This window comes from Mauremys mutica, chromosome 13 (genome assembly GCF_020497125.1).
Source record: "Mauremys mutica isolate MM-2020 ecotype Southern chromosome 13, ASM2049712v1, whole genome shotgun sequence".
In the NCBI taxonomy this organism is placed as follows: Eukaryota; Metazoa; Chordata; order Testudines; family Geoemydidae; genus Mauremys; species Mauremys mutica.
Window position 1 is genome coordinate 10,771,706 of NC_059084.1, and position 24,137 is coordinate 10,795,842.

At 48.2% G+C, this 24,137-nt stretch overlaps 1 protein-coding gene across 1 annotated transcript in view; it reads right to left on the reverse strand.

Annotated features, from left to right (window-relative positions):
• Window positions 1–17,561, reverse strand: part of GNAS (GNAS complex locus) — a 242,887-nt gene extending 225,326 nt beyond the window's left edge. The window contains exon 1 of the mRNA XM_044986009.1: window positions 17,171–17,561. Within this exon, the coding sequence (XP_044841944.1) occupies window positions 17,171–17,411 (241 nt within the window). The 5' untranslated portion in view covers window positions 17,412–17,561. The remainder of the gene's footprint in view (window positions 1–17,170) is intronic.
• Between the last annotated feature and the right edge of the window lie 6,576 nt (window positions 17,562–24,137).

Genomic DNA, 24,137 nt, shown 5'->3' on the forward strand with positions numbered 1-24,137 from the left:
GTCCCCTTTCCTTTCCCATGCTCTTGTCAAAGACCCCCACCTTCCCTTCCATGTCAGTTTTGTTTTCTCTCAGTGCCCTTTCCCAGCCCCTATCTCTCCCTCATTCTCTTTTCTAACTATCCTCCCCCAATCTCTTTCTTTCCTCTGTTTCTCCAATTTTTTCCTCCATCTGTTAATCTAAACACTTTGAGGGCTACCTCCCATAACAAGCACACATGCATTTGCTTATTCACGGCTTCCCCATCCATGCATTTACTCACTCATTCAGTATCGCCAATCCCATGTGTTCAAAAATCATGAGTCAGCCCCCTTCCCCAAATCATGAGACTGACTTATCATGAGTTTTTTAAAAATAAAGTTTGGCTTCTTTTTATTTGCTTTCTGGTTTGAGCCTTTAGGGTTCATGTTTTCAAGATTTTATCCATGTCCAGGAAGGCTAGAAAGATTTTTTTTAAAATGATTCACATAATCACATGGTTCCAGAGCTGGGGATTTATTATAAATACCAAATACTGTGAGTGAGACTTCCAATAAAATCATGAGAGGTGGCAACACTGCATGTACCCATTCGATCACAGCAGGAAACATACTTAAAAACCTGTAGTCCCACCACTCACTATTCCTCCCCCAAACCACGTGCCCATTACTCATCAACTATCTGCCCATCACACAGAATCGGGATCTCTCAACCTCTCCCTTTATTTCTAAGGTTCCTCAGATTTTTGCCTCTTTCATTCACCACACGGTAGATCTCTCAAGTCCTCTGCCTTTGCGTCGCTCCTTTATGGGACACCCATAGGCATGTTAATTATCTTTTTGCCTCTCCCATTTCCTCTTTCCCATTCAGACGGAGTTAAAAACAAGAGCCTAGTAAGCCGAAGAAAGGACATGGGGAGAGTTTAATGGTTGGGTTTGGGGCAAGGGAAGAGCCAGAAAGACCAGTAGGATCTGGGCAAGAAGGAGAAACAGCGCTGTGGTAACAGAAGCAGCAGGCTGGCTTCCACCCTTGGCCCACAGCCTGGATTGCAATTAGTGTTGCCAGGTGTCTGGTTTTTTGTTTTTTTAAACCAGAACACCTGGTCAAAAAGGGATCCTGGTGGCTCCGGTCCTTTTAAAAGTTCAGATGGTGGGTCTGGTAGGCTCCCTACCTCGTTCTGCGCAGCTCCCGAAAGCAGCAAAATGTTCCTGCAGCCCCTAGGCAGAAGGACAGCCAAGGGGTCTTCGCACGCTGCCTCCACCCCGAGCACTGGCTCCGCAGCTCCCATTGGCTAGGAACCACGACCAATGGGAGCTGCGGAGCCAGTGCTCAGGGTGGAGGAAGCATGCAGGCAGAGGCAGCGTGGATCATGCAAAGCCGCCTGGCTGTGCTTCTGCCTAGGAGCTGAGGGATATGTTGCCACGCCCGAGGTAAATGCTGCCCAGAGCCCACCCCCCCACCACACCCCAACTGCCAGCCCTGAACCTCCTCCCATGCCCCAACCCCCTGCCCCAGCCCCGAGCCCCCTCCCAGAGCCCACCCCTGTCCCCACCCCAGAGCCCATACCGTCAGCCGGAGTCCTCACCCCTGCACCTCAACCCCCTGTCCCAGCCCATCTCCTCCTGTACCCCAAACCCCTCATCCACAGCCCCACCCCATGGCCCACACCCCCTGCACCATAAATCTGTCCCATCCCGGAGCCCCCTCCTGCACCCTGAACCCCTCATTTCTAGCCTCACCCCACTGCCCACACCCCCAGCCCAGAGCCTGTACCTCCTCTCTCACTTCAAACCCTCTGCCCCAACCCAGCGCCACCTCCTGCACGCCAAATCCTTCAAACCTGGCCCCACCCCAGAGCCCACACCCCAGCCCCCTGCCCCAGTGAAAATGAGCAAGTGAGTGAGGGTTGAGGAGAGCAAGCAACAGAGGGAGGGGAGAATGGAGTGAGCGGGGGCAAGACCTTGGAGAAGGGGCGTGGCAAGGGTGTTCAGTTCTGTGCTGTTAAAAAGTTGGCAACCCTAGTTGCAATCAGAGCAAAAAAAAGTCCCCTACTCATTCACCTGAAGGAGGAAGTGCTTGTGGGTCTTCCAGCTCATACGACCCCTCTTCATACACATGTCTAGTGCCTGCCAGTCCAACCCACAACAGTCAGAGATATTTTGAGCAGCCCACAAAAATGCAGCCATAACTCCAATTAATTTACCAACAGAGAGAGAGAGAAATAAGGGAGAGTTACAGTTCAATTTTGCTCCAAAGAGCTCATCTGTACCATATAAATCAAACGCAGGGCATTTGCCTGTATTTTATTATAGCATTAAACTTTAACAATAAATAATTTTTACATGCATAGCCTCCTTTGCCTTTGGCCTCACTTCTCTCTCCTTTTCCTGTATCTTCGTTTCTTTTTCAGAGTTGTAATTTTATCCTCCTCCTCACTCCTTTGCCTTTCAGGATGTTTCTCTTTAGATTAATTGCTCCTTCTCTCCCTCACTTTCTTTTCTAGTGTTCACCCCTCTCCCTTTCCATATTTTTTTCCAAAAAGATTCCACCTTTCCAGTATTTTCTCTTCCCCCTTCTGCCTCTCCTCCATCTACTTCCCCATCCCAAACATCCTAATCCCCCATCTCACTCTTCTTGCTTCAATTCGCTCCCCGCCTCTTTCTGTACTACTTCCCCACCCATTTCTGCCACTAAATCACCCAGACACCCATGTGCTCACTCAACCAACTTTTCGCATACACATTACTCCCATTCCCCACCGGACTCTCTGCGGCGGAGGTAATATGACACACAGATCCACGTACCCATCAACCACCCTGATAGGATGGAGCTTCAAGTGCTCACCACATTTTCTGGGATTCCTCCCCACTGGGGTTCTGAGGCCTTCCTCCATTACTCTGCGGAGGGGCTCAGTCTCCCTGCATCTCCTTCTGGAGTTCTCATTTCCCTCTCCTGGGCCTCTTCCTGTGTCAGCTGATCAGGCTCACAAATACACTCTGAGATATTCACTGCACACACTGCTTGGAGGAAGGAGGACCAGGCCAACTTATTACTCAGGTGGGTTCAGGGGTCCTGGCTGCACTGAAAATAAACAGTGCCAACTTAGTTACAGGAAGACAACCATGTGGCAACCTGGGCTCAAGCACTGCTAGAAGCCAGGGCTACTAGCCAAGAATTAACCATGTGATGCACTAACACCAACCATTTAGAGCCCACCATGCCACTAATTGGTTACAAACTCAGTCAATTACAGCGTGGACAAGGCTTAAGTGTCATGATTTGATTGTTACTGTGGTTGGCTGGCAATTACTCTCTGAACTTGTAACTGAAGACTATAAACAGGGAGTGCCAGTACGAACAAGCTGGAGTTATTGCTTCACTGAATCAGCCTTTCAGTCAGTTTAGTTATTTGCTCTGGAGAATGAGATAATATAGCTTTATTTTTTGCTGCAGAGGAACCTGATAAGATCCAGCCACAGTCTATTCCTTACTCACTTCTGATTCCAGCCAGGGGTTATGCCAAGTTATCCATAACTTCTTAAGGCAATAACTGAAGATGTGTTATACAATCCAGTTCAGATGGTGTTATATGGTGGTCATCCACTCCGTAATCTAGATTATTGCTATGCTGGGGACTGGGCAAAAACCTCATTGAAGCTAATGGGCTTAATAGATGCCTTTTAGTCAGATTAAATATATAAAGCAATTAAGCTCCTTTTGGAATAATATAGCTGAAATACTAGGAGCCACCACCCACAACACAGGGTGGTCAGACACTGAGTTATGAGGGTGGGGCTAAATGCAAATGCAGAGGACTGGGTATTGTTTTGGTGGAAGAGAGTGTGTGTGTGTGTACACAACAGAAAGCCAAAGACAGATGGAGAGCACTTGTAGTGTGACCTTGAGCTTTTTGGGTAGAGTACTTGCTGAAAAAAAGAGGCTTGGAAGATTGAGCAAAGAGAATGTCTCTTGTTTTAATCCTGCTGTGTTCAGGGAAACAGGATTGCAGCCAAGAAATACCTATCAGCAACCTATTCTCCTAAAGAAAACACCCCACAAGACCCTGAATATTGGCTAACTGCTTGGGTCCAAGGGAGTAACTCTGGTGTTAATGGTGGGATCCAGTTTCCAGGGAGAGAAGTTGTGAGCTGGCATTCCTGCTGAACCAAAATAACGGAGGTGCTCACAAAACTGAACAATGGCCAAAATAATTTAAAACTAGAGCTGGAGGCTTCACAAATGGAATTAATGTAGCCTCTGGAGGTTTCTGAGAAAGGACAGAGATGACGTGCAGGTAGAGATGAAATCTTTGTTGGGACACCAACTACAAATTGTCTGGGCAGATTGGGAAGCCCAGCTGAAACACTCCCAGTCTGGAATGATAAGATGGATCAGTGAGGTGATGGCAACCTGACTGCCATGGACCAGAAGGACCACTTGATGATTCCCTGTTCTGTTCATTCCCTCTGGGGCACCTGGCATTGGCCACTGTCAGACGACAGCATACTGGGCTAGACTGACCTTTCGTCTGACCCAGTATGGCTGTTCTTATGTTCTTCATAGAAAACCTTAGGAGGGGAGACTGGGAAAGCATTGGTGAACTTGCTAACAGAGATGAGCTTCAGCAAGGACTTAAGGAGCTGAAAAATCACCTTGAGAAGACCGTAGAGGAAGTCAGCTGCCTGGATATGGAATTGGATTAGCCGGAGAGCTTGGGTAACAGGACTTTTACAACACTACCCTGTTTGTAATCCAAAAAGGCCCAGAGGGAAGAGGTTGGATGGTCTCAGCTCAGCTAATGAAAAACCCACTATCTTTGAAGGAAAAACTCTGACTCCCTGAGAGGTTTCTTTGATTAAATTCAACATGACAGCCCAAACGAATGGCTGGGCACATGAACAGAAAGGAGGGTTCTAGCAGCCAACTTGAGAGGTTGCCCCAGAAGAAAGACTGAGTTATCCAGATCTGGTACAAACCTCTGATATGTGGTTTTGAGCCAGCCAGGCTACAGGGCACTGCTAAGAGCTAGGAAAGGGAAAGAAGAGACGCTACCTGAACTGGCAGAGGACCTGTGGAGACGTGGGTTTCTGGCATACCCAGGTATTAACAAAGGATTCCAGGATAAATTGGCAATGGACCAATTTGTACACGCTCAGACTGAGCTTGATCTGCAAATCCAAGTCTGTGACAGGAGGTGGAGTGCCAGAACGGGGTGGGCAGGGGGTCATGGGCCTCCCACATTTACCGGTCATAGGGGTGAGCGACGGGGGAAACGGGGGTGGAGAAGAGAAAAAAGGGAGGTGTCTTGGGGGGGGGGTAAGAGGCGGTGCAAGGACAGGAGCTCAGGGAGAAGGGGCAGCATGGGGACAGGGCCATAGAAACCGTAACCCTAACTCCAAGTGACCCACCCTTAGAAACCCTAATCCTAGGGCGGAGTGCCCTACCCTTAGGAACCCTAAACCTAGTTCCAAGTGCCTTACCCTTAGGAACCATAACCCTAGGGCGGGAAGCCCTACCCCTAGGAACCCTAACCCTAGCTCCAAGTGTCCTACGCAAAGAAACCCTAACCCTAGCTCCAAGTCCTCTACCCTTAGGAACCCTAACCCTAGGGTGGGAAGCCCTACCCATAGGAACCCTAACCCTAGCTCCAAGTGCCCTACCCTTAGGAACCCTACCCCTAGCTCCAAGTGCCCTACCCTTAGGAACCCTAACCCTAGCTCCAAGTGGCCTACTCATAGGAACCCCAACCCTAGGGCGAGAAACCCTACGCATAGGAACCCTACCCCTAGCTCCAAGTGCCCTACCCTTAGGAACCCTACCCCTAGCTCCAAGTGCCCTACCCTTAGGAACCCTAGCCCTAGGGCAGGAAGCGCTACCCATCGGAACCCTAGCTCCAAGTGCCCTACCCATAGGGCCACAGTTCAGGCGCCGGTTGGCCCCCATCACTTTTAGGGACCTGCTGATGCTTCTGACAGGAAGCCAAAGTCACTCTGAGAGGCTGTGGTATTTGCCATGGAACTCAAATATTTCCTTGCAATGGTAAATAAGATAAAAGCTGATCAACATAAGCCCTGTTAGTCTGAGGGTATGTGTTCACTACCAGCCGGATCGGCGGGCAGCGATCGATCCAGTGGGGATCAATTTATTTTGTCTAGTCGAGACGTGATAAATCGACCCGACTCCTGTACTCCAACTTGGCGAGAGACACAGGCAGAATCGACGGGGGAGTGGCAGCAGTCGACTCACTGTGGTGAAGACACCACGGTAAGTCGATCTAAGTATGTCGACTTCAGCTATGTTATTCACGTAGCTGAAGTTGTGTAACTTAGATCGATCCTGCCCCTCCCAGTGTAGGCCAGGCCTCAGAAATAGGATGGAAAAGGGGATTCTAATCAAGTTCATGATGACATTTTTGAAGATTTAGGAAGAATGATAATTTGGTCTGTGACACAGAGGAAACTGGCAATGGCACAAAAAGTAAGGGAAGCAATTGAATTAAATGCTGGTAGTGTGAAAAAAAATTGGCCACATAATGAAGGACTGTTACAAATATAAGGCAGAACATGACAGAGCACCACAAGTATCTAGTGAAAGCCCCTTTCCGTTTTCTGAGCTGGGTGACACCAAGCTGAAGGGACAAAGCTTGGAGATAGAAGGATCAACCCCCCAGTTTTTATTTAGGTCTGGGCAATTAAAGAAGAATGGAAATGTGCATATTAAGTGTTTAATCAGATCTATGAAACACACAGGAATAGTGGACACTGACTCAAACATAACAGTTACTAGAGTAGATATGCTAAGAAGGCTGGGCGATAGGGGATTCATAAACCTGACCTCCTAATCGGTCTCAATTTGAGAATGTGCACCTGCTCAAAATGGGTTTGCAAACTTGACTTCAAGATAGCAGATGAGCTAATAATCTGCTTGGATTTCATTGTGGTTAATAACTATGTAATAAATATCAGGAAACGTATCCTACAAATTTAACCTTTGGAAATTCTTTTTAGAAACGTGGCCCACATGAACTAAAGGATTTTTAGGCTATTGGTTTTGTAGCAGGGTGGACCCTGCTCCTGCTGTGTGGGGTTTAAAAGTGGCCTGGCAGGGCTTGAGAGCAGTGGCTCTAAAAGCTGGGCTGATTGAGGGAGTGGCTGCAGCTGGGGCCACGCCCCAAACTGAATAGGGCCTTATAAAAAGGCCAGGGAAGCCAGAAGCCCAGACAGTCTCTCTCTGGCCATAGAGAGAGATGGGCCTAGCTGCTGGGAAATAGAGACCAGGTACCTGAGTGAAGCAGGGCTGGGGACAGGCTAAGGAGCTGGGGAGCTCTGGCCTGAAAAGCCCCAGGCTGCGGCCTAGCGAAGGGCCAACAGGTACTGGGGGTTGCAGAGGGCAACCTAGGGGTAGGCCAAGGCAGCAGGTCCAAACCCAACTTTGCCTGTGATGAGTAGGCTGATACTGCAGTCTGCCCCAGAGTGTGGGGCTAGACAATGACTGACAGTAGCCACATACTGAGGCAAGGTGGGGCTAGAGGGTGAGGGTTCCCTAAGGAGGGGAGACCCAGAGAGAAAGGGGTTACTGCTAGGGGGCAGCACCCCATGTAAGAGGGCACTGGGTCCAGGGAGGGACACGGGGGGGGGGCCAGAAGACAGGTGGATCACCAGCCTGCCGAGGGCGCTCTAGTGCTGGAAACAGAGCTAATTCCCAGAGTCACCAGCAGGAGGCGCCGCAGGGGTGAGTCCGACCCGTTACACGTGGTGGAGAATGCAGGCAGTTGCGGTCCGCCCCGATACAAGGGGCCAGGGCAAGGACTGTGGGACAGTTGCCTGGAAGAAGAGCAGAGTTCAAAATGGTGGAGAAAATGAAGAACAGAGACTATTATTGGAGAGCCTGTGTGGCCCGGCTCACCGAACAGCAAGCAGGGCTGCTTCAGCTGCTGCGGGGGCGGGCACATGGACCTCAACAGGGGCCAGGCACCTTGGGCTGGAGGCCAGTGCCGAGGCCTAAAGACTGTTTCGCCTGTGGGCGACGGGGACACTTCAGAAGGGAGTGCCCCTACCAGACTCGAGTGCCCCCTGTGAAGTTAACAGGGGGGCTCCAAACTTGTTGGGCTTGTGGGGAGCAGGGATACCTGAAGAGGGAGTGCCCTCATGGAGCTCCCAAGGCCCGGGCCAGCCCAGAAGAAAGGGCTAGGGCCCAAACAACCAGAGCTAGGGCTGTGGCAGGGGGAAGGCGCCAAGGGTGCTTCCACTGCCACACCAAGGGCCACATAAAGAGGCATTGCCCCCTGAGACAGAAAGGGGGAGTGCCTGAAACCAAGGCTCGGTCTGGGACTAGCCGCCAGGAAGGGGTAGTCCAGACTGAAGCCCCTAAAGAGAAGGGGGCTGGGGCAGAGAGGCCCCACCTTAAACAGGGAACCCACACAAGGGCCAAGAGGGCCGAGGTGGGAACTCAAACTGATGTGGGAACCCACATAGGACCAGGGAGGACTATGGTGGGGACCCAGACAATTGAAGAAGCCAGCAGACTGCTCCAAACACTGGAGAGCATGCGGCAGGAGAGGGATTCCCTGCGGGCCCAGCTGAGGAGAAAGTTGGGCCAGTAGAGCACCCCACCTGCCCCCCGGTGGAGGGGTTCTTGAGGTGGGGGGTGTGTAGCAGGGTGGACCCTGCTCCTGCTGTGAGGGGTTTAAAAGTGGCCTGGCAGGGCTTGAGAGCAGTGGCTCTAAAAGCTGGGCTGATTGAGGGAGTGGCTGCATCTGGGGCCACACCCCAAACTGAATAGGGCCTTATAAGAAGGCCAGGGAAGCCAGAAGCCCAGACAGTCTCTCTCTGGCCATAGAGAGAGATGGGCCTAGCTGCTGGGAAATAGAGACCAGGTACCTGAGTGAAGCAGGGCTGGGGACAGGCTAAGGAGCTGGGGAGCTCTGGCCTGAAAAGCCCCAGGCTGCGGCCTAGCGAAGGGCCAATAGGTACTGGGGGTTGCAGAGGGCAACCTAGGGGTAGGCCAAGGCAGCAGGTCCAAACCCAACTTTGCCTGTGATGAGTAGGCTGATACTGCAGTCTGCCCCAGAGTGTGGGGCTAGACGATGACTGACAGTAGCCACATACTGAGGCAAGGTGGGGCTAGAGGGTGAGGGTTCCCTAAGGAGGGGAGACCCAGAGAGAAAGGGGTTACTGCTAGAGGGCAGCACCCCATGTAAGAGGGCACCGGGTCCAGGGAGGGACACGGGGGGGGCCAGAAGACAGGTGGATCACCAGCCTGCAGAGGGCGCTCCAGCGCTGGAAACAGAGCTAATTCCCAGAGTCACCAGCAGGAGGCGCTGCAGGGGTGAGTCCGACCCGTTACAGGTTTGCAATGAACAATTTCTCCTAATGGAAAGAACCTGAAAGTCCCCAAATATTGGGTCAACAGGGGCAACAGCAATATCATCACTACTGCCCCGTTGCTGAACAAAAGCCAGTGTCGGGGCCTTGTGGGTCAGTTTCCAGTTGGGAGCAGATATTGTAATAGCGGTTGCCAACTTGCTAGTATAACAGGAAAAAAAATTCTGGAGACTTTTTAAGTAACAGTAAACACTTTACTTGTTGCTGAGAACTGTACAGATGGGGGTTGGTGGTTTGCCTGCCTGGCTCCAAGTGCCGTAGCAACCTGCTTCTGCTGATAAGACTCATAAGGCTAACTATATAATGATCGATAAATGCAAAGTAATGCACATGGGAAAACATAATCCCAATTATACATATAAAATGATGGGGTCCCAATTAGCTGTTACCAGGCAAGAAAGATCTCTGAGTCATTGTGGAAAGTTCTCTGAAAACATCCCCTCAATGTGCAGCGGCAGTCAAAAAGGCTAACAGAATGTTGGGAATCATTATGAAAGGGATAGATAGAGGCAATATGATATTTTCTGTCCTACTATCTAAATCCATGGTATGCCCACATCCTGAATACTCCGTGCAGATGTGGTCGCCCCATCTCAAAAAAGACATATTGGAATTGAAAAAGGTTCAGAAAAGGGCGACAAAAATGATTAGGGGTATAGAATGGTTTCCATATGAGGAGAGATTAATAAGACTGGGACTTTTCAGCTTGGAAAAGAGACGATCAAGGAGGAATATGATAGAGGTCTATAAAATCATGACAGTTGTGAAGAAAGTAAATAAGGAAGTGTTATTTAATCCTTCTCATAACACAAGAACTAGGAGTCACCAAATTAAATTAATAGGCAGTGGGTTTAAAACAAACTAAAGGAAGTATTTCTTCACACAACACACAGTCAATTTGTGGAACTCTTTGCCATGTTGTGAAGGCCAAGACTATAACAGGGTTCAAAAAAGAACTAGATAAATTCATAGAGGGTAGGTTGATCAATGGCTATTAGCCAGGATGGGCAGGAATGGTGTCCCTAGCCTCTGTGTGCCAGAAGCTGGGAATAGGCAACAGGGGATGGATCACTTGATTATTACCTTCTATTCATTCCCTCTGGGGCACGTGGCATTGGCCACTCTCAGAAGACAGGTTACTGGGCTAGATGGACCTTTGGTCTGACCCAGTACGGCCATTCTTATGTTCTTTTGATTCCCCACATACACCACTAGGGGTGATGCTGATTCCTATTCCAAAGGTCCTACTGTCATTACTGATATTGATGATATGGAGTAAGGTATTTTCTTAATGTCATCTGTGTACATGTTTTAAATTGTATAGTCCCTGTTTCCTTGAACAGAGGTGGGTACAACCACCACACAGGCAGCTTGCTTTTATAGAAACCACAGGTAAAGTACCCGATGCCCTGTCCCAGCAAGCAGCTGCCATGGGTCTGTCTCTCTCCAGGACTTTCGCTCATCTCAGACAGATCCAACTACTCGGACACACTATGTGACCCTCTGCCTCCCTCAGCCCCTGCACTTTACACTTGGAAAACCTTTAGGGCATGTCTACATTACAGCCCTAAGTCAACCTATGTTAGGTTGACTTACAGCCACCGCCATAATTACAGTGGTGGCTGATGTCCATACTACCCTCCTTCTGTCGGTGGTGCCAGTCCTCACCATTGACTGAAGAGGGGCAGTGTGGGGGCTGAGAGCCAGGGCTCTCAGCACCACCCAGCTCCTTGCTCAGAGCCCAGCTGGCCCCTCTGACCTTCTCTCCTCAGTGAGCCTCTGGGCAGCAGACTGGCTGGGAGCAGGGAGCCAGGCTGTAGCTGCCAGTCTTTCTTGTCAATTTCACGGCTCCAGCCTGGAGTCATGAAATTGACAAGACAGCCAACAGCTGAGGTAAGCACACCAACATAAGCCTTGGCTTCTAGTGGAGGTGGCGTTATGATGTTGGTATTGGAGGGCACTTACATCGGCAGGAGCAAGACTGTAGTGTGTACACTGACATAGTTAGGTCAACATAAGGTGGTGTATGTTGACCTAACTGAGGGCTTGTCTTCAGGTAAATCGGTGTGGCTACAATCAATGCAGTGGCATCGATTTAGCAGGTCTAGTGAAGACACGCTCAATCAATGGGAGAACGCTCTTCCATCGATTGCTGTACTCCACCTTAATGAGAGGCAGAAGCAATTTTGGTGGGAAAGCATCTCCAGTCAACATAATGTAGTGTGGACCCTGTGGTAAGAAGATCTAGGCTGTATCAACTCGAGTTACGCTACTAACGTAACTCAAATTGCGTAGCTTAAATCAACCACCAGCTGTAGTGTAAAACAGGCCGTAGGAAGGTAGACTGGACTTAAGTCTAAATTTCTCCCTAGAAAGAATGGTCTGAAATAGGTGACCTGCTCTTTAATCCTCCTTTTGTGTGTTTGCTCTGCAACACAAAGGAAGCTCAGAAAGGTCTAAGGGCTCAGACGAATGGCTGGTCTTCACTACAGGGAGCCATCGATGCAGCAGGGGTCTAGTGAAGACCCACTAAATCAACAGCAAAGCGCTCTCTAGTCGACCCCGGTACGCCACCTCTCCGAGAAGAACAAGAGAAGTCTACTGGAGAGTGTCTCCCTTCGACACAGCACAGTGAAGACACTGGAGTAAGTTGACCTAAGCTACATCGACTTAGGTTGATTTATCCGGTTGTGAAGACAAGCCCGAAGAAGAGTGTTTTCACACACACACACAGGGCAGGTCTACACTGGGGGGGGGGGGGGAAATCGATCTAAGATACGCAACTTCTGCTACGTGAATAGCATAGCTGAAGTCGAAGTACCTTAGATCGAATTACTTACCATCCTCACGGCGCGGGATCGACGTCCGCGGCTCCCCATGTCGACTCCGCTACCACCGTTCGCGTTGGCGGAGTTCCAGAGTCGACAGGAACGCGTTCGGGGATCGATTGCTACCCGCCGATCCGGCCGGTAGTGAAGACGTACCCACACTTTCTCTCCTTTTCCCCCCTCCTTCCTTCCCCCACAATAGGCTTAACATCTCTGAAAGCACTTACTGCATGGCCTCTGGAACTCTTTCCACAGAGAGTTTCATGCCGGGTGTTTATACATCAGTGACCCCTAACGTGCAATCCATTAGCACCTTTTGTCATAACATAATTGTTAGTTGATAGACAGGCGGCACTAAATTCTCTCTAAGCTGCGTGGCCGCCTATTAAGCACTGTGCAGGTGCTCAGGGCTGCGACAGGGAGAGATGCCTCTCCCCAAGCCCCAGTCCTGCTGCGGCCAGGGGACAGGCGCCCCTCCCCTGGCACCGACCCAGTCCTGGCCCTGAACCTGCTGTCACCAGGGGACAGGCGCCCCTCCCCGGCTCCAACCCAGCCTGGCTTGGACCTGCCAGGGCTGGGGGAGAGGCTCCCCTCCCCCCCAGCCCAGGTGCTGCTGTGGGGGGAGTCCTCTCTCCCCACCGTAGCCATGTGGAGCCCCACTGCACCCCAACCGCCTCCACCCCAGAGCCCCCATCCCCAGTGGGAGCCCTCACCCCCCCCAACCGCAACCCTCTGCCCCAGCTCTGAGCCACCTCCCACACTCCAAACCCCTCGGCCCCACCCCACCACATGGGTGGGAAAAATTAGAGGGAACACTGCCGCCTATAGGTTGCCCAGCACTTTCCATTGTCAAACTAGGTTTAAATTTTCCATTCCAACTGTCTTGTTGAGGCTGATTTTTTTTTTTAAATTCTGTTAAAAATAGTTAAATTGTTTTCAAGACTGGGATTAAGAAAAAAAAAAGACACTGTCTTGCTCACTGTTAAAAACTTTGTACAACCATTTCATTGAGAAGCTCTAGCACCTCCATGCTTTGGAGTAGGGACCTGAAATTTGGCTGGGGCACTGGGTCTGTGGTCAGCTACATGCCTTTTGCCACTCTTGTGAAAATATGCCCAACTTGGGCTAAAAGTTACATGCCCCTGAAAAATCACCATTTGCACATGCTCAGTAAAGGTTTGTTAGAGGCCGGTAGCTAAATTCTCAAACCATTCTCTGGGGACTGACTGTGTTCCTTCCCCACACAGTTCCTGCATGCCCCTTACAATGTGCTCCAGTCCCACAGAGCACACTGAGCATACTATCACAATCAGTAACTAGTTCGCTCATTTGGGTGACCTCTGTGCTCTTGATTGAAATGACCCAACCCTGCTGATCGCCCATGGTGAGGTGTGTGTCATTGTCATTCCTTCTGATGGAATTTCTGGTTTTTTTCAGTCTACTTAAAAAAAGAACAAAAAAGAAGTTACATACAAAAAACTACATTAAGAGTGTCTCAAAAACTAGGATTGCCAGAGTTAAGGTTAGCTGTGCAACCCTAATTCAGCTCCGTGGTGTGTCTGTGTTCTGATACAGTCTTTAATTACAGATCACATACTATGTGTTTCCATAGGATCCCAGCCTTATTCAGGGCCCAGGATATATGGTGCTCAAGGAAGGAATCAGAGTTGTGTAGTATATGACACTGTTGTCTGTATGATCTCTGCCTCATATAGGCTCTGATCCTGCAAACACTTACACATGCACTTAACTTTACTATTGTGAACAGTCCTCCCGCAGAAATCAGTGGGACTGCTCATGAGGGTAAAGAGCATGCATAAATATTTGCAGGATTGAGACCTGTTATGTTATAGAGCTAGAGAACAGGAGCAGCTAACAGGGAGAGAGTTTTTAGAGAGGAAGTGGGAGAGCTAGATACATCTGATTAACATTCGCTAAACTTAAGGCAATAAACCATCCCTCCCCATAGAAACAAAACAGAGGAAGAAACCCCAACATAAAAAGCTGCAGGAGTAAAAGAGAGAATGCAGGCAGAAGTCCAGCAACAGAGTGGGGGGCTATCCAGTGTATTGCACTGAACGCATCATGCATGATTACGTGCCTTCTGGGGGGCCATGGCGTATGTGTTCATTAAGTGCAAAGAACTCTTGGCCCTCAGAGACCAAGTACGGGCTCTGGAGACCAGAGTGGCTGAACTGGAGGAGCTAAGGAAGACAGAGAGGTACATAGAAGAGACTTTCCAGCCCACCATAGAGTGGTCCCACCCCCAATCTGACAGCCTCTGAGGAGGAGAATGAAAGTCTCAGGGAAGGAGAACATAGATGATGTCATGGGATCCTCTCACACTGAAGATACGTCGCCGGGAGAGGGAACTCTACTTATTAGGAAGAGACAAGTAATAGTAATGGTGGAGCTGATCTTAGAAACATAGATAGCTGGGTTTGTGATGAGTGGGAGAACCACATGGTCAACTGCCTGCTGGGTGCGGAGGTTGCAGATCTCTTGAGACATCTAGACAGGGTTATGAGTAGTACTGGGGAGGAGCCGGTGGTCATGATACATGATACCAGGGTACAAAATAATGGGGCATTGCTGCTGATCCCTGTCAGACCCCTTTTTCTGTATCCCTTGTGCAATCCGCTTACAGATGTTCACATTTCCATGGCTGGTCTGTAGCTCTGCTTGCACAGGCTCGTCTCCTCAGAGGCCCAGGAGATACAAAATCCTGCCTACCCAAGGTAGGAACTCGTCCAGTCCATGGAACTGGCATGGTGAGTTGCACACTACAGGGCTGAGCTGCTAGATGTGTTTGCCGAGGTGGGCAGTCAGGAAAAGACATTTAAAAAACATGCTGGGGTTTTAAAATGATGTGTACGTGACTTCCAGTCTCTGTGACCCCATGGCAGTGGAGTTTAAGGTACTGACCAGAGTGGCCACTGTTGCAGGGAATGGGACATTGTGGGACAGCTGTCAGGGTCAACCCAGGTCCTGTAGTGTCTATCCTCTCCATAGGTCAACGTCAGTAGGTTGACCATGGCTCTGCACCATTCAGGGAGGCGATTTTACTGTGCAGCTGCAACAGGGTGCTTATGTCAACCAGAGACAAAATTGAGCGAGCAAGCTGACTTATAATCAACCTAACTTTGTAGTGTAGGCCAGGCCTTAGATACTGGAACATCTATTCAGTGACAAATATGGGCAAATGAAAATATTTGTTAACAACATCACGACTTCAGGCCTAATGCAAAGCCCACTGAAGTCAATGGAAAGACACCAATTGATTTTGAGAGGCATTGGATTAGGGTGACCAGATATCCCGTTTTTATAGGGCCGGTCCTGGTTTTTGGGACTCTCTCTTATATAGGCCCCTATTACCCCCCACCCCATCCTGTTTTTCACAGCTGCTCTCTGGTCACCCTACATTGGATCAAACTCCCAGACAGAAATTGTTATTATTAAGGCTTCAATCCTGCAATTTACAATGTGAAGTCAGACTGCTACCCCTATGTAGAGCTCCACTTATGTCAGGCTTCTGTGCTAGTGCTGTAAATTGCAGGATCAGGGCCTATATCAATAACAGAACATTAACACTTTAATAAGCTTTAAAAATTTTTATCTAGACTTTAGATTTTGCTACAGTCCTGAAGTGGTTTGCTGATTTCAAAATTTAGTAATTTATTTGCTAAAGAGAAACAAAAAGTAAGTTAAACTCACCAAAGTATTTCTTAAAAGGGTCCACATAGCATTATAATAACACAGTGAGTAACAGTTTACATGGAAATTCAACCAACCAAATCAAACACTGTCCTGAAAGAGCGAATGCTGTAATTTAGGAAGGATACAATGTATTAGTTACACATTACAAAGATTTTTGATCACTGTTTTATGAGCAAGTCCTCGATCATGCATTATATTGTGGTATAAACTATATATGTATATAAAACACAAAAAATGTTTTCTGTCCCTTCCATTCTTGCTTTTCTTCCTGGGGAAGCCAATTATTCTCTCCACTGTGCTCCTGACTACCTCTCAAAATACACCATTTTTGAAGGTAAATGCTGATGCTAATATAATCTTGACAGCAGCTAAGAATCACATGGAACATATCTCTTGCAAACAAATATTTAGCACTGGAAAAATACACCAGTGTTTTAAACATACTTATCCCAGTTTTACTAAACAATAAAGGTAATTTTGCTAAAGCCCATTTATCAGCACCTAGATATACCACATTGACTCCTCTCTACAAATACCATGGATTAGATCAAACAGGATAAAATAACAGTTCTTTAATTGTAATTTAAGATGAGAAGCCATGAAGCAAAGAATCAAACTCTGAACACTTCACAGGAACTTCTAAACCTGCTTGGCTCAAGCAGAAAAATCCAGCCTCTACATGTAATCGTTTATTTCCCTTTTTAAAATCACCTCTTAACCCCTTTGATTTCCCAACAAGGCAGCTGTCGCGTCTATCCGCTCCTTGAATAACTTAACCTGACTGTGACAATAAACGGGCCAATAGAAGAAGGCGTCTCTCAATCAAGGCACAAGCGACACCGAATCAACTCTCTGGCTACCTGATTCATAATCAACTTTAACCTGTCAAACCACGGCGCGGGGAGGGCCAGCGGCTGGGCGGCTTGTTCACCTTACAGATCATCTGGAGACCCTTGAAATAACGAACCCACTACACGGCTCCAACGCCAAGCCACGGAGAGAAGCGTCCTGGTCTCCAAGACGCTTTCCAGTTAGTTAGTAAAGTCTGAGCGTTTCAGACCAGACACAGGCAGCAGCCAGCTTCCTCCCGCAGCGCACCTACACCACAACCGCGTTTAAAGGACAACCGAAGCGGCAAGGGACTTGCAAGCCCCCATTGGCCGCTGGCACCCCCAGGGCTGCGCACACACGCGCAGCCAGCCCGGGGACCTGCCCGCGGAGTCAGGGGTCTGGGCAGCGCCCGCCCCGCTCGCTCCCTCACTCACCCAGCAGGAGCAGCCGGTGGGTCTGCTTGTACTCCCGCTTCTCGGCTTTCAGCGTCTTGTCGATGCTCTTGCTCCGTTTCTTGTCCGCCTTCTCCTTGGCCACCAGCTCTTCCCGCAGCCTGTGGAGCAGCTGGGGGTCCGCGTGCTCCAGCTGCCCGGCGTGCGGCTCCCCCTCCCCGCCGTAGGCGATGGAGGGGTGGGCTCCGAGCAGCCGGGCTCGCAGGCTGTAACACATCCCCATGGCGCAAAGCTGGAGGGTCCCTGGCGCCTGCCCTTTACCAAGCCCCAGGCATGGTCTCCAGCTGGGAGCCAGCCTCTGCCAGGGGGATTCTCCCTGCGGCCTCTTAAGGTGGAGCTGCTGCCCCGGGGCTCAGGAGCACATTTTTCCCTCCCCCTTTTGGTTCATTTTTTTTTTCTTTCCACACTCATAAGGGGAAATATACACGTGATCCCGACCTGGTTACCGTATTCTCCAGAAAACCCAGGCGGGGAAGATACTGTACTTTTTCTTTTTTCTTTACAATGGCTTTGCTTGCTGTGGGCGGTGCTGGGCTGTGTAAGAAGTGTCTCACTATCTCCTTCACCTCCTCCTCCATTAGCTAAACATTCGCTTTGAGGTTGCTGGGGAATTGACTCCAAGGGCTGTTCTGAAGCTGGACAATCCCACTGAGGGAGATTTAAAATAAATACGATGGTTAAGATTTGTAACTATCTCATGGAAACACAGGAAGCAAAATCATTTTTAACTGAGAAAGCTTCATCCAACCCATGCACTTCAGAGCCCTTCCTACGTTAAAGGGACACTGTCAGATTAAAATCCGGTATTTTTAAATAACCACAACTCCTTTCTTGGGCTACTGCTAACACCTGAGCTATCAGAACAGACCAGTACAAGTCTGCCCAGAAGTTTGTATTATTTTATTGTGCTGGCTTAGGGGGGAAAAATCCTAAACGAATGGACAGTTAAATCTCTGTGTCTTCTAACCAGCCTTGGCTTTTGATGAGTGATAACTTTTTGCATCTGTAGCAGTTCACTGATTGGATAATATAAAGGCAAGAATTATTTGATGCCAAATATATCCCTGTCTTCAATGCATATTAGGGAGAAAGATATTTATGGGTACTATCACTTTTCAGTGGAAGATTACATAGATTGGTAGCTTTCTGATCCTGTGTACCCCTTTTCTAGCCATGTACTGTCCTACAACCCCCAAATGTATCAACAATAAATCCTATGCCCAGTCCTCAACTGGTGTAAATCCATGTACATTTGCAGTTCAGGATCTGGCCTGTTTTTTAGTGGCAATAATTTAAAAAATCTAATTTGTTGCAGTTTTTGCTGTTTCTTTACTCTTTGATTCTGATTAGTTATTTGCATTGTGGTTACATCTGGAGGGGCTTAGTCTCATTGTGCTAGGCACTACACAAACATACAACAAAGGGATGGTCCCCACCCCAGAAAGTTTTATATTATATGGCCCAATACTGTAATCCCTACTCAAGTTATTCATCTCATTGAGGTCAGTAGGATGGCTTTGAATGAGTAAGAACTGGGCATTAGGGAGACATGCTTCTTCCAGTTACTCTCCTATGTCAGGGCTTGTCAGGATGAGTGATTTCCCCTCACCCCCACCCCTGATTAGGTTTGCGTGCACGAACAGTTTTGGAACAGTTATTCTGAAATAATTGCATCCACATGTCTGGCTGTTACCTACTTCCCTCCAAATCAGTATATACACATGGTACTGACTTTTTTCCAAAATAAGTGCTCAGAATTCTGACTAGATCTCCACTGGCATTTTGTCCTGCTGGTGAGCTCTATGCATGTTGGGATTTTTCTCACTGTGCATTGTGGGACAGCTACCAGAAGCCCTGCGAATTCAGGGACTTGTGGTCACAGTAGCAAATTCCTATGAATCCTCCGCTGGCATCCCATGATTTATCCACCTTTTGTGAATCAGGGCCATTTTCAAACTGCTGTCAGCCAGCACAGAAGGAACACAGCTGTGTGCCATGGTCCAGACACTCATTAATATAGAGAGGTTGCTACACATGCATTAGCGATCGTGCACCTTGAAGGCTTTGGAAGCCAGCCACTGCGCTGCTGAGCTGATTTCAACAGCGGAGACAGAAACTGGAGCAGCTAATTGTGGGAAAAAAAAACTTGTCCTAGAGAAGATTCATTCAAAGGAGAGCTGTTTCTGGACTCGGGGAAACCAACATTGACTGCTGGGAAAAGATCATGATGCTGCTGCTCAGTATTTGGAGAATCAGACCCTTAAACTGGAAAGAGACTAGTCATTTTCACGTTCTGTTTCTCTTGATGCTCCCTACATTATTTCTGGCAGCATCCATGTACTAGGCACTGTACAAAACAAAGGAAATAATAATAGCAAGAGATTGCTGCAATGTGAACAATGCAAAGCAATTCTTAAAACAAAAATGTTCTTTTAATCCAAGGGCTGTTGTTTGCCCTGATTCTGCATCTGAGTAACTTTATGCACTCGTGTGTATAACTGGAGATCCAGGGCCTTTGAGGGGAACTTCAGGGGAGAGAAAGGCAGTTGGGGCTAGATTGACGCTTTGCTTGTAAAAGACATGTCATGCAATTGCACTGCCGCAGAAAGAGAGGAAAAAAGTTATGAGTCAGAGGTACCCCTCAGAGTTATAATTCCCCAGGAGATCCTCTGATGCACAAGGAGGGGGAACAGCATGTTCCATCAGCCCCTTGCTATACACAGCACATTCCCTCCTCTGTGCTCAGTTAGCTCAGCCATTTGGCACAGGTGTGGTGGGCAAAGCCAAGAGTCAACCAAATCCCTGCTCTTCCCTATGCATCTCTGGTCCCTTCCTGTCCACTTGTGTGCTGTGGGGAACTATGACTCCGTGGAATCAGCTCTTATCTTGGTGTTTGGGCTTCCTATCTGTGCAAGCCCTCCATGATCATGCAGGGTGTGCGCCTGGGGGGAGGGTCAGCGGCATTGTCTTATGCTCTCTTCCCCCTATACAGCCATATAGGGCTAGGTTACAGTTTAATGCTTAGGAAATAAGAAAATGTGATTGTAAAACCATAAAAATAGGTGTGGGGGGGGCAGGGCCAGTGTAATACCTGAAACAAACTTTAACTTGTTTTTAAAAAACTGAGCTAGATTTCAAGTAGGTGGAGTCCCTTTAAAAAAAAACCCACAGAAACATTTCTACAGATATTAAGGGCATGTGCCGGTTTCAGTGTTTGTTTTTTAATGTTGTTCTAAGGGACTTACAGGTACACAGGACTGGGGTCCTGAGCAATGGGGAGGGGGCACTCAACCAGAAGGGGCAGGGCCTCAGGTGGAAGGGGCGGGGTCTTTAAATTCCTGGGCCCTTTAAATTGCCGCCGCTACCCGGGGCTCCAGCAGCAATTTAAAGGGCCTGTGGCTCTGGTAGCGGTGGCAGGGAGCCCCGGGCCCTTTAAATCACCGCTGGAGCCCCATGGTAGTGGGGGCTGTGGCGGCAGCCGGGAGCCCTTGGGCTCTGGTGGTGATTTAAAGGGCCCAGGGCTCTGGCCACCGCCATCACCCCAAGGCTCCAGCAGTGGGGCTCTGGTGGCGATTTAAAGGGCCAGGGGCTCCGGCCACTGCCAGGAGCTCAGGGCCGTTTTAAATTGCTGGCCTGGGAAGGCTGCCCCCTGCCGGTATGGTAGGCTGTATACCAGCTCTTGCCAGTATGCCATACTGTACCGGCTTACTTTCACCTCTGGGTTTATAGTTTAATGTACTTTATGAATACCTGAAGGAGGCATTTCTGGGCCTAAGTAATGGGAGAGCTGTCTTCATGATAGTTTCACTATCCAGGAATGGAAATACTATGAGAAGACACAATCTTGCAAAACACACACACTCTCTCTCTCTCTCTCTGGCTTTCTTGTGTCCCTGCAGAACCAGATGCATAGCCCTGTCTGAAGTTAGTTTTCATCTAAAAAAAAAAATGTAAATTTGGGGATTATCTATACATGCTTCCAGTGTCCCTTTACGAACTGACTTCTCTGGGAGCTGGCATTACGATGAATAGGACAAAGGTAAATTTGCAACTAAACTACAAGAGTGGGTTTCTGGAACTCCAGAGCAGGCCATACCCATGTCTTGGGGATGTTGCTCATTTCAAACTGAAGTTTACCTCCATCTAACACAATGTTTTCTCGCCTTTGTTACAGTAGATAATTTAAGGCCAGAAGATCCCACCTTTACTCACTCTGAGTAGTACTTTACTCCATGAGTAGTCCCATGGAGGTCAATGGGACTACTCCCAGAGTAAGGTGCCACTCATCATGAGCAGGTGGGGGGGCAGAATCTAACTCTTTGCTATTTGTTTCCTCCCGTTTATTATAATATACCTAAACAATGCTCTAGATGCCGATTCAGTGCTCTGGTGCCTGGATATTACCGTATTTGGTGCCTTGTAAATACCAGAGAGAGATTAGATAGCTATACAAACCACTGCACAGCAGAAAAATTCACCGCAGCTATGCGGCCATGACCCCAAAATTGTAGAAACAGTGATTTTGTGCTGCAGAAGTGAATCAACCCCACGTCCTACTGAAGTGTCCTCACCACTATTTTTCTGTGTCCCTCATTGTGATGTCTTTCCCCCGGGACTGAACTTCTGTCTGTCTCATTCGTATACTCAAGTGAAAGAAATGTAAGATGCTGACGGAATATAAAGGCCAGGCAAGTGGATTTGAGGAGTATTATTAAGTTCTTCCCCCCCACCCCAACCCCATCTGTGGCTTTTGGAGAGGCACTAGAACAAGAGTAAGGTTATATTTAGAGCTGAGATGATTCTTTGAGGCACACTATGTTACAAAAGTCAGTGCGCTGCCGCTGCCTGAAAAAGGAACAAGAGCCCTTGACTGGCCATTGCGGGGCGGAGGGAAGGGAAAAGTAAAAGGACAACAGAAGGCAGCATTCAGCTAAAGAATCAGATCCCCCAGAGCTTCAGAAGGACAAATATTATCAGCTTTGTGTAATGCACAACAATGAGACTTTGAAATGTTAGGATTAGTTGGGTTGGCTGCAATTAAAATTTGGAAACCTTTCCAAAGATGAGTTCTTCCCAAGTGCCCTTAACAGCTGTCTTGAATGGCGTTTTACACGGCATGCAACACCCATTCTTACTGCAATGAGCCTTATAAAAAACCAAACCCTCCCAAACCATAGGTAAAGGTGTTAGCTAGCCATTTAAAACTCAGACACACTAGCCCAGGGGTAGGCAACCTGCGGCACGCAAGCCGATTTTCAGTGGCACTCTCACTTCCCGGGTCCTGGTCACCGGTCTGGGGGGCTCTGCATTTTAATTTAATTTTAAATGAAGCTTCTTAAACATTTTAAAAACCTTATTTACTTTACGTACAACAATAGTTTAGTTATATATTATAGACTTATAGAAAGAGACCTTCAGAAACGTTACAACGTATTACTGGCACGCGAAACCTTAAATGAGAGTGAATAAATGAAGACTCAGCACAGCACTTCTGAAAGGTTGCCGGCCCCTGCACTAGCCAGTCCTTTGCCCTCTGCCCACAACATGTCTTTAAATTCCCAGAACAAACATGACAGCACCATACTAAAACAGCAGGTGGAGTTAGATACAGGTATCTGGCAAGAAAAGGAGATATAAGAGCAGTTTGAAATTAAAATGTGTATATGCTGGTCTACTCCTGTCTACCGTCCATGCCTACAGTTACTGTGTAACTCTGAATTCATTCAGCTTCCTCAATCATTGTGTCTTCTCACTATACTGATCAGCATTTCTGGACTGTATATTGGCCACCGGCCAATTCAGATGGCAAAACTTTTACTGAATTCAGTGGCAGCATGATAAGGTCTTAGTTTTCTATTTCACAGTTAGGTGTATTACAATGATATTGATTAATTTTGAAAGTCACACAGGTCTGAATACCACCTGATGATCAAAGTATCTTTTATTACATATGGGCATGAACATTGTAGGGGCTTTTACACAGTGGGATGGAATTTGGCCACAAAAAGCAGAGGTTTAATCGTAGTTTACACAAAATGCACTGACAGGATGTGAAGCCAGGTTTCCAAAGAGTTCTACCTCAGTTCTCCATGTTAATGTCATGGTTGGGCACACGTACTGGCTAACTGCAGTCAGTGTGTTCTCTCAGATGTGCAACTCTGTGCTTAACTTCTTTGAAAAACTCCTTAAAGGGAGTACTAATATATCATATTCACTTCCTATGCACATTAAAGAGAGCTGGGACAAGAGGCAAGACATTGCTAAACTCCTAGTACGATATGCTAACAGCTGTTTTTCCACAGAGCAGTTTGACAGCGAATAAGAGTGAAATACTGTTAAACCCCCCACACCAAAAAAAAACAAACAAAAAAAACCCACCCAGGATGTTGATTGTGTCCTGTAATAATAATTATACCTAGCTCTTAAACAGCACTTTTCATCAGTAGATCTCAAAACACTTCACAAAGGAGGTAAGCATCATTATTTCCATTTTACAGATGGGGAATGGAGGCATAGGAAGGTGACTTACACAAGGCCAACCTTTTGGAGACCAAGACATGAGCAGTCAGACCTCATAGTTAGAGCAGCAGTCAGTAGCCAGGAATGGAGCCAGACTCGGAGGCAAGGGTCAGAGCCAAAGTCAGAAATTGGAGCTGAGGGTCAGAGCCAGGTTACCTGGACCAAGTCAAGTCTGAATCCAAGACTGGGGACTATCACAGCTTCCCGCAGCTCCCATTGGCCTGGAGCGGCGAACCGCGTCTAGGGGGAGGTAAACAAACTGGCCCGTCCCGTCAGGGGCTTTCCCTACACAAGGGGCATCCCAAGTTTGGGAAACACTGATCTATAGACTAGACCATGTTTCACTTTATTCAGAATAGCATTAAGGTAGGTTAGAGCTGTTTTGGCTTCAGTATGGTACAACATTCATTTACTTCCCTACATTCTTTTA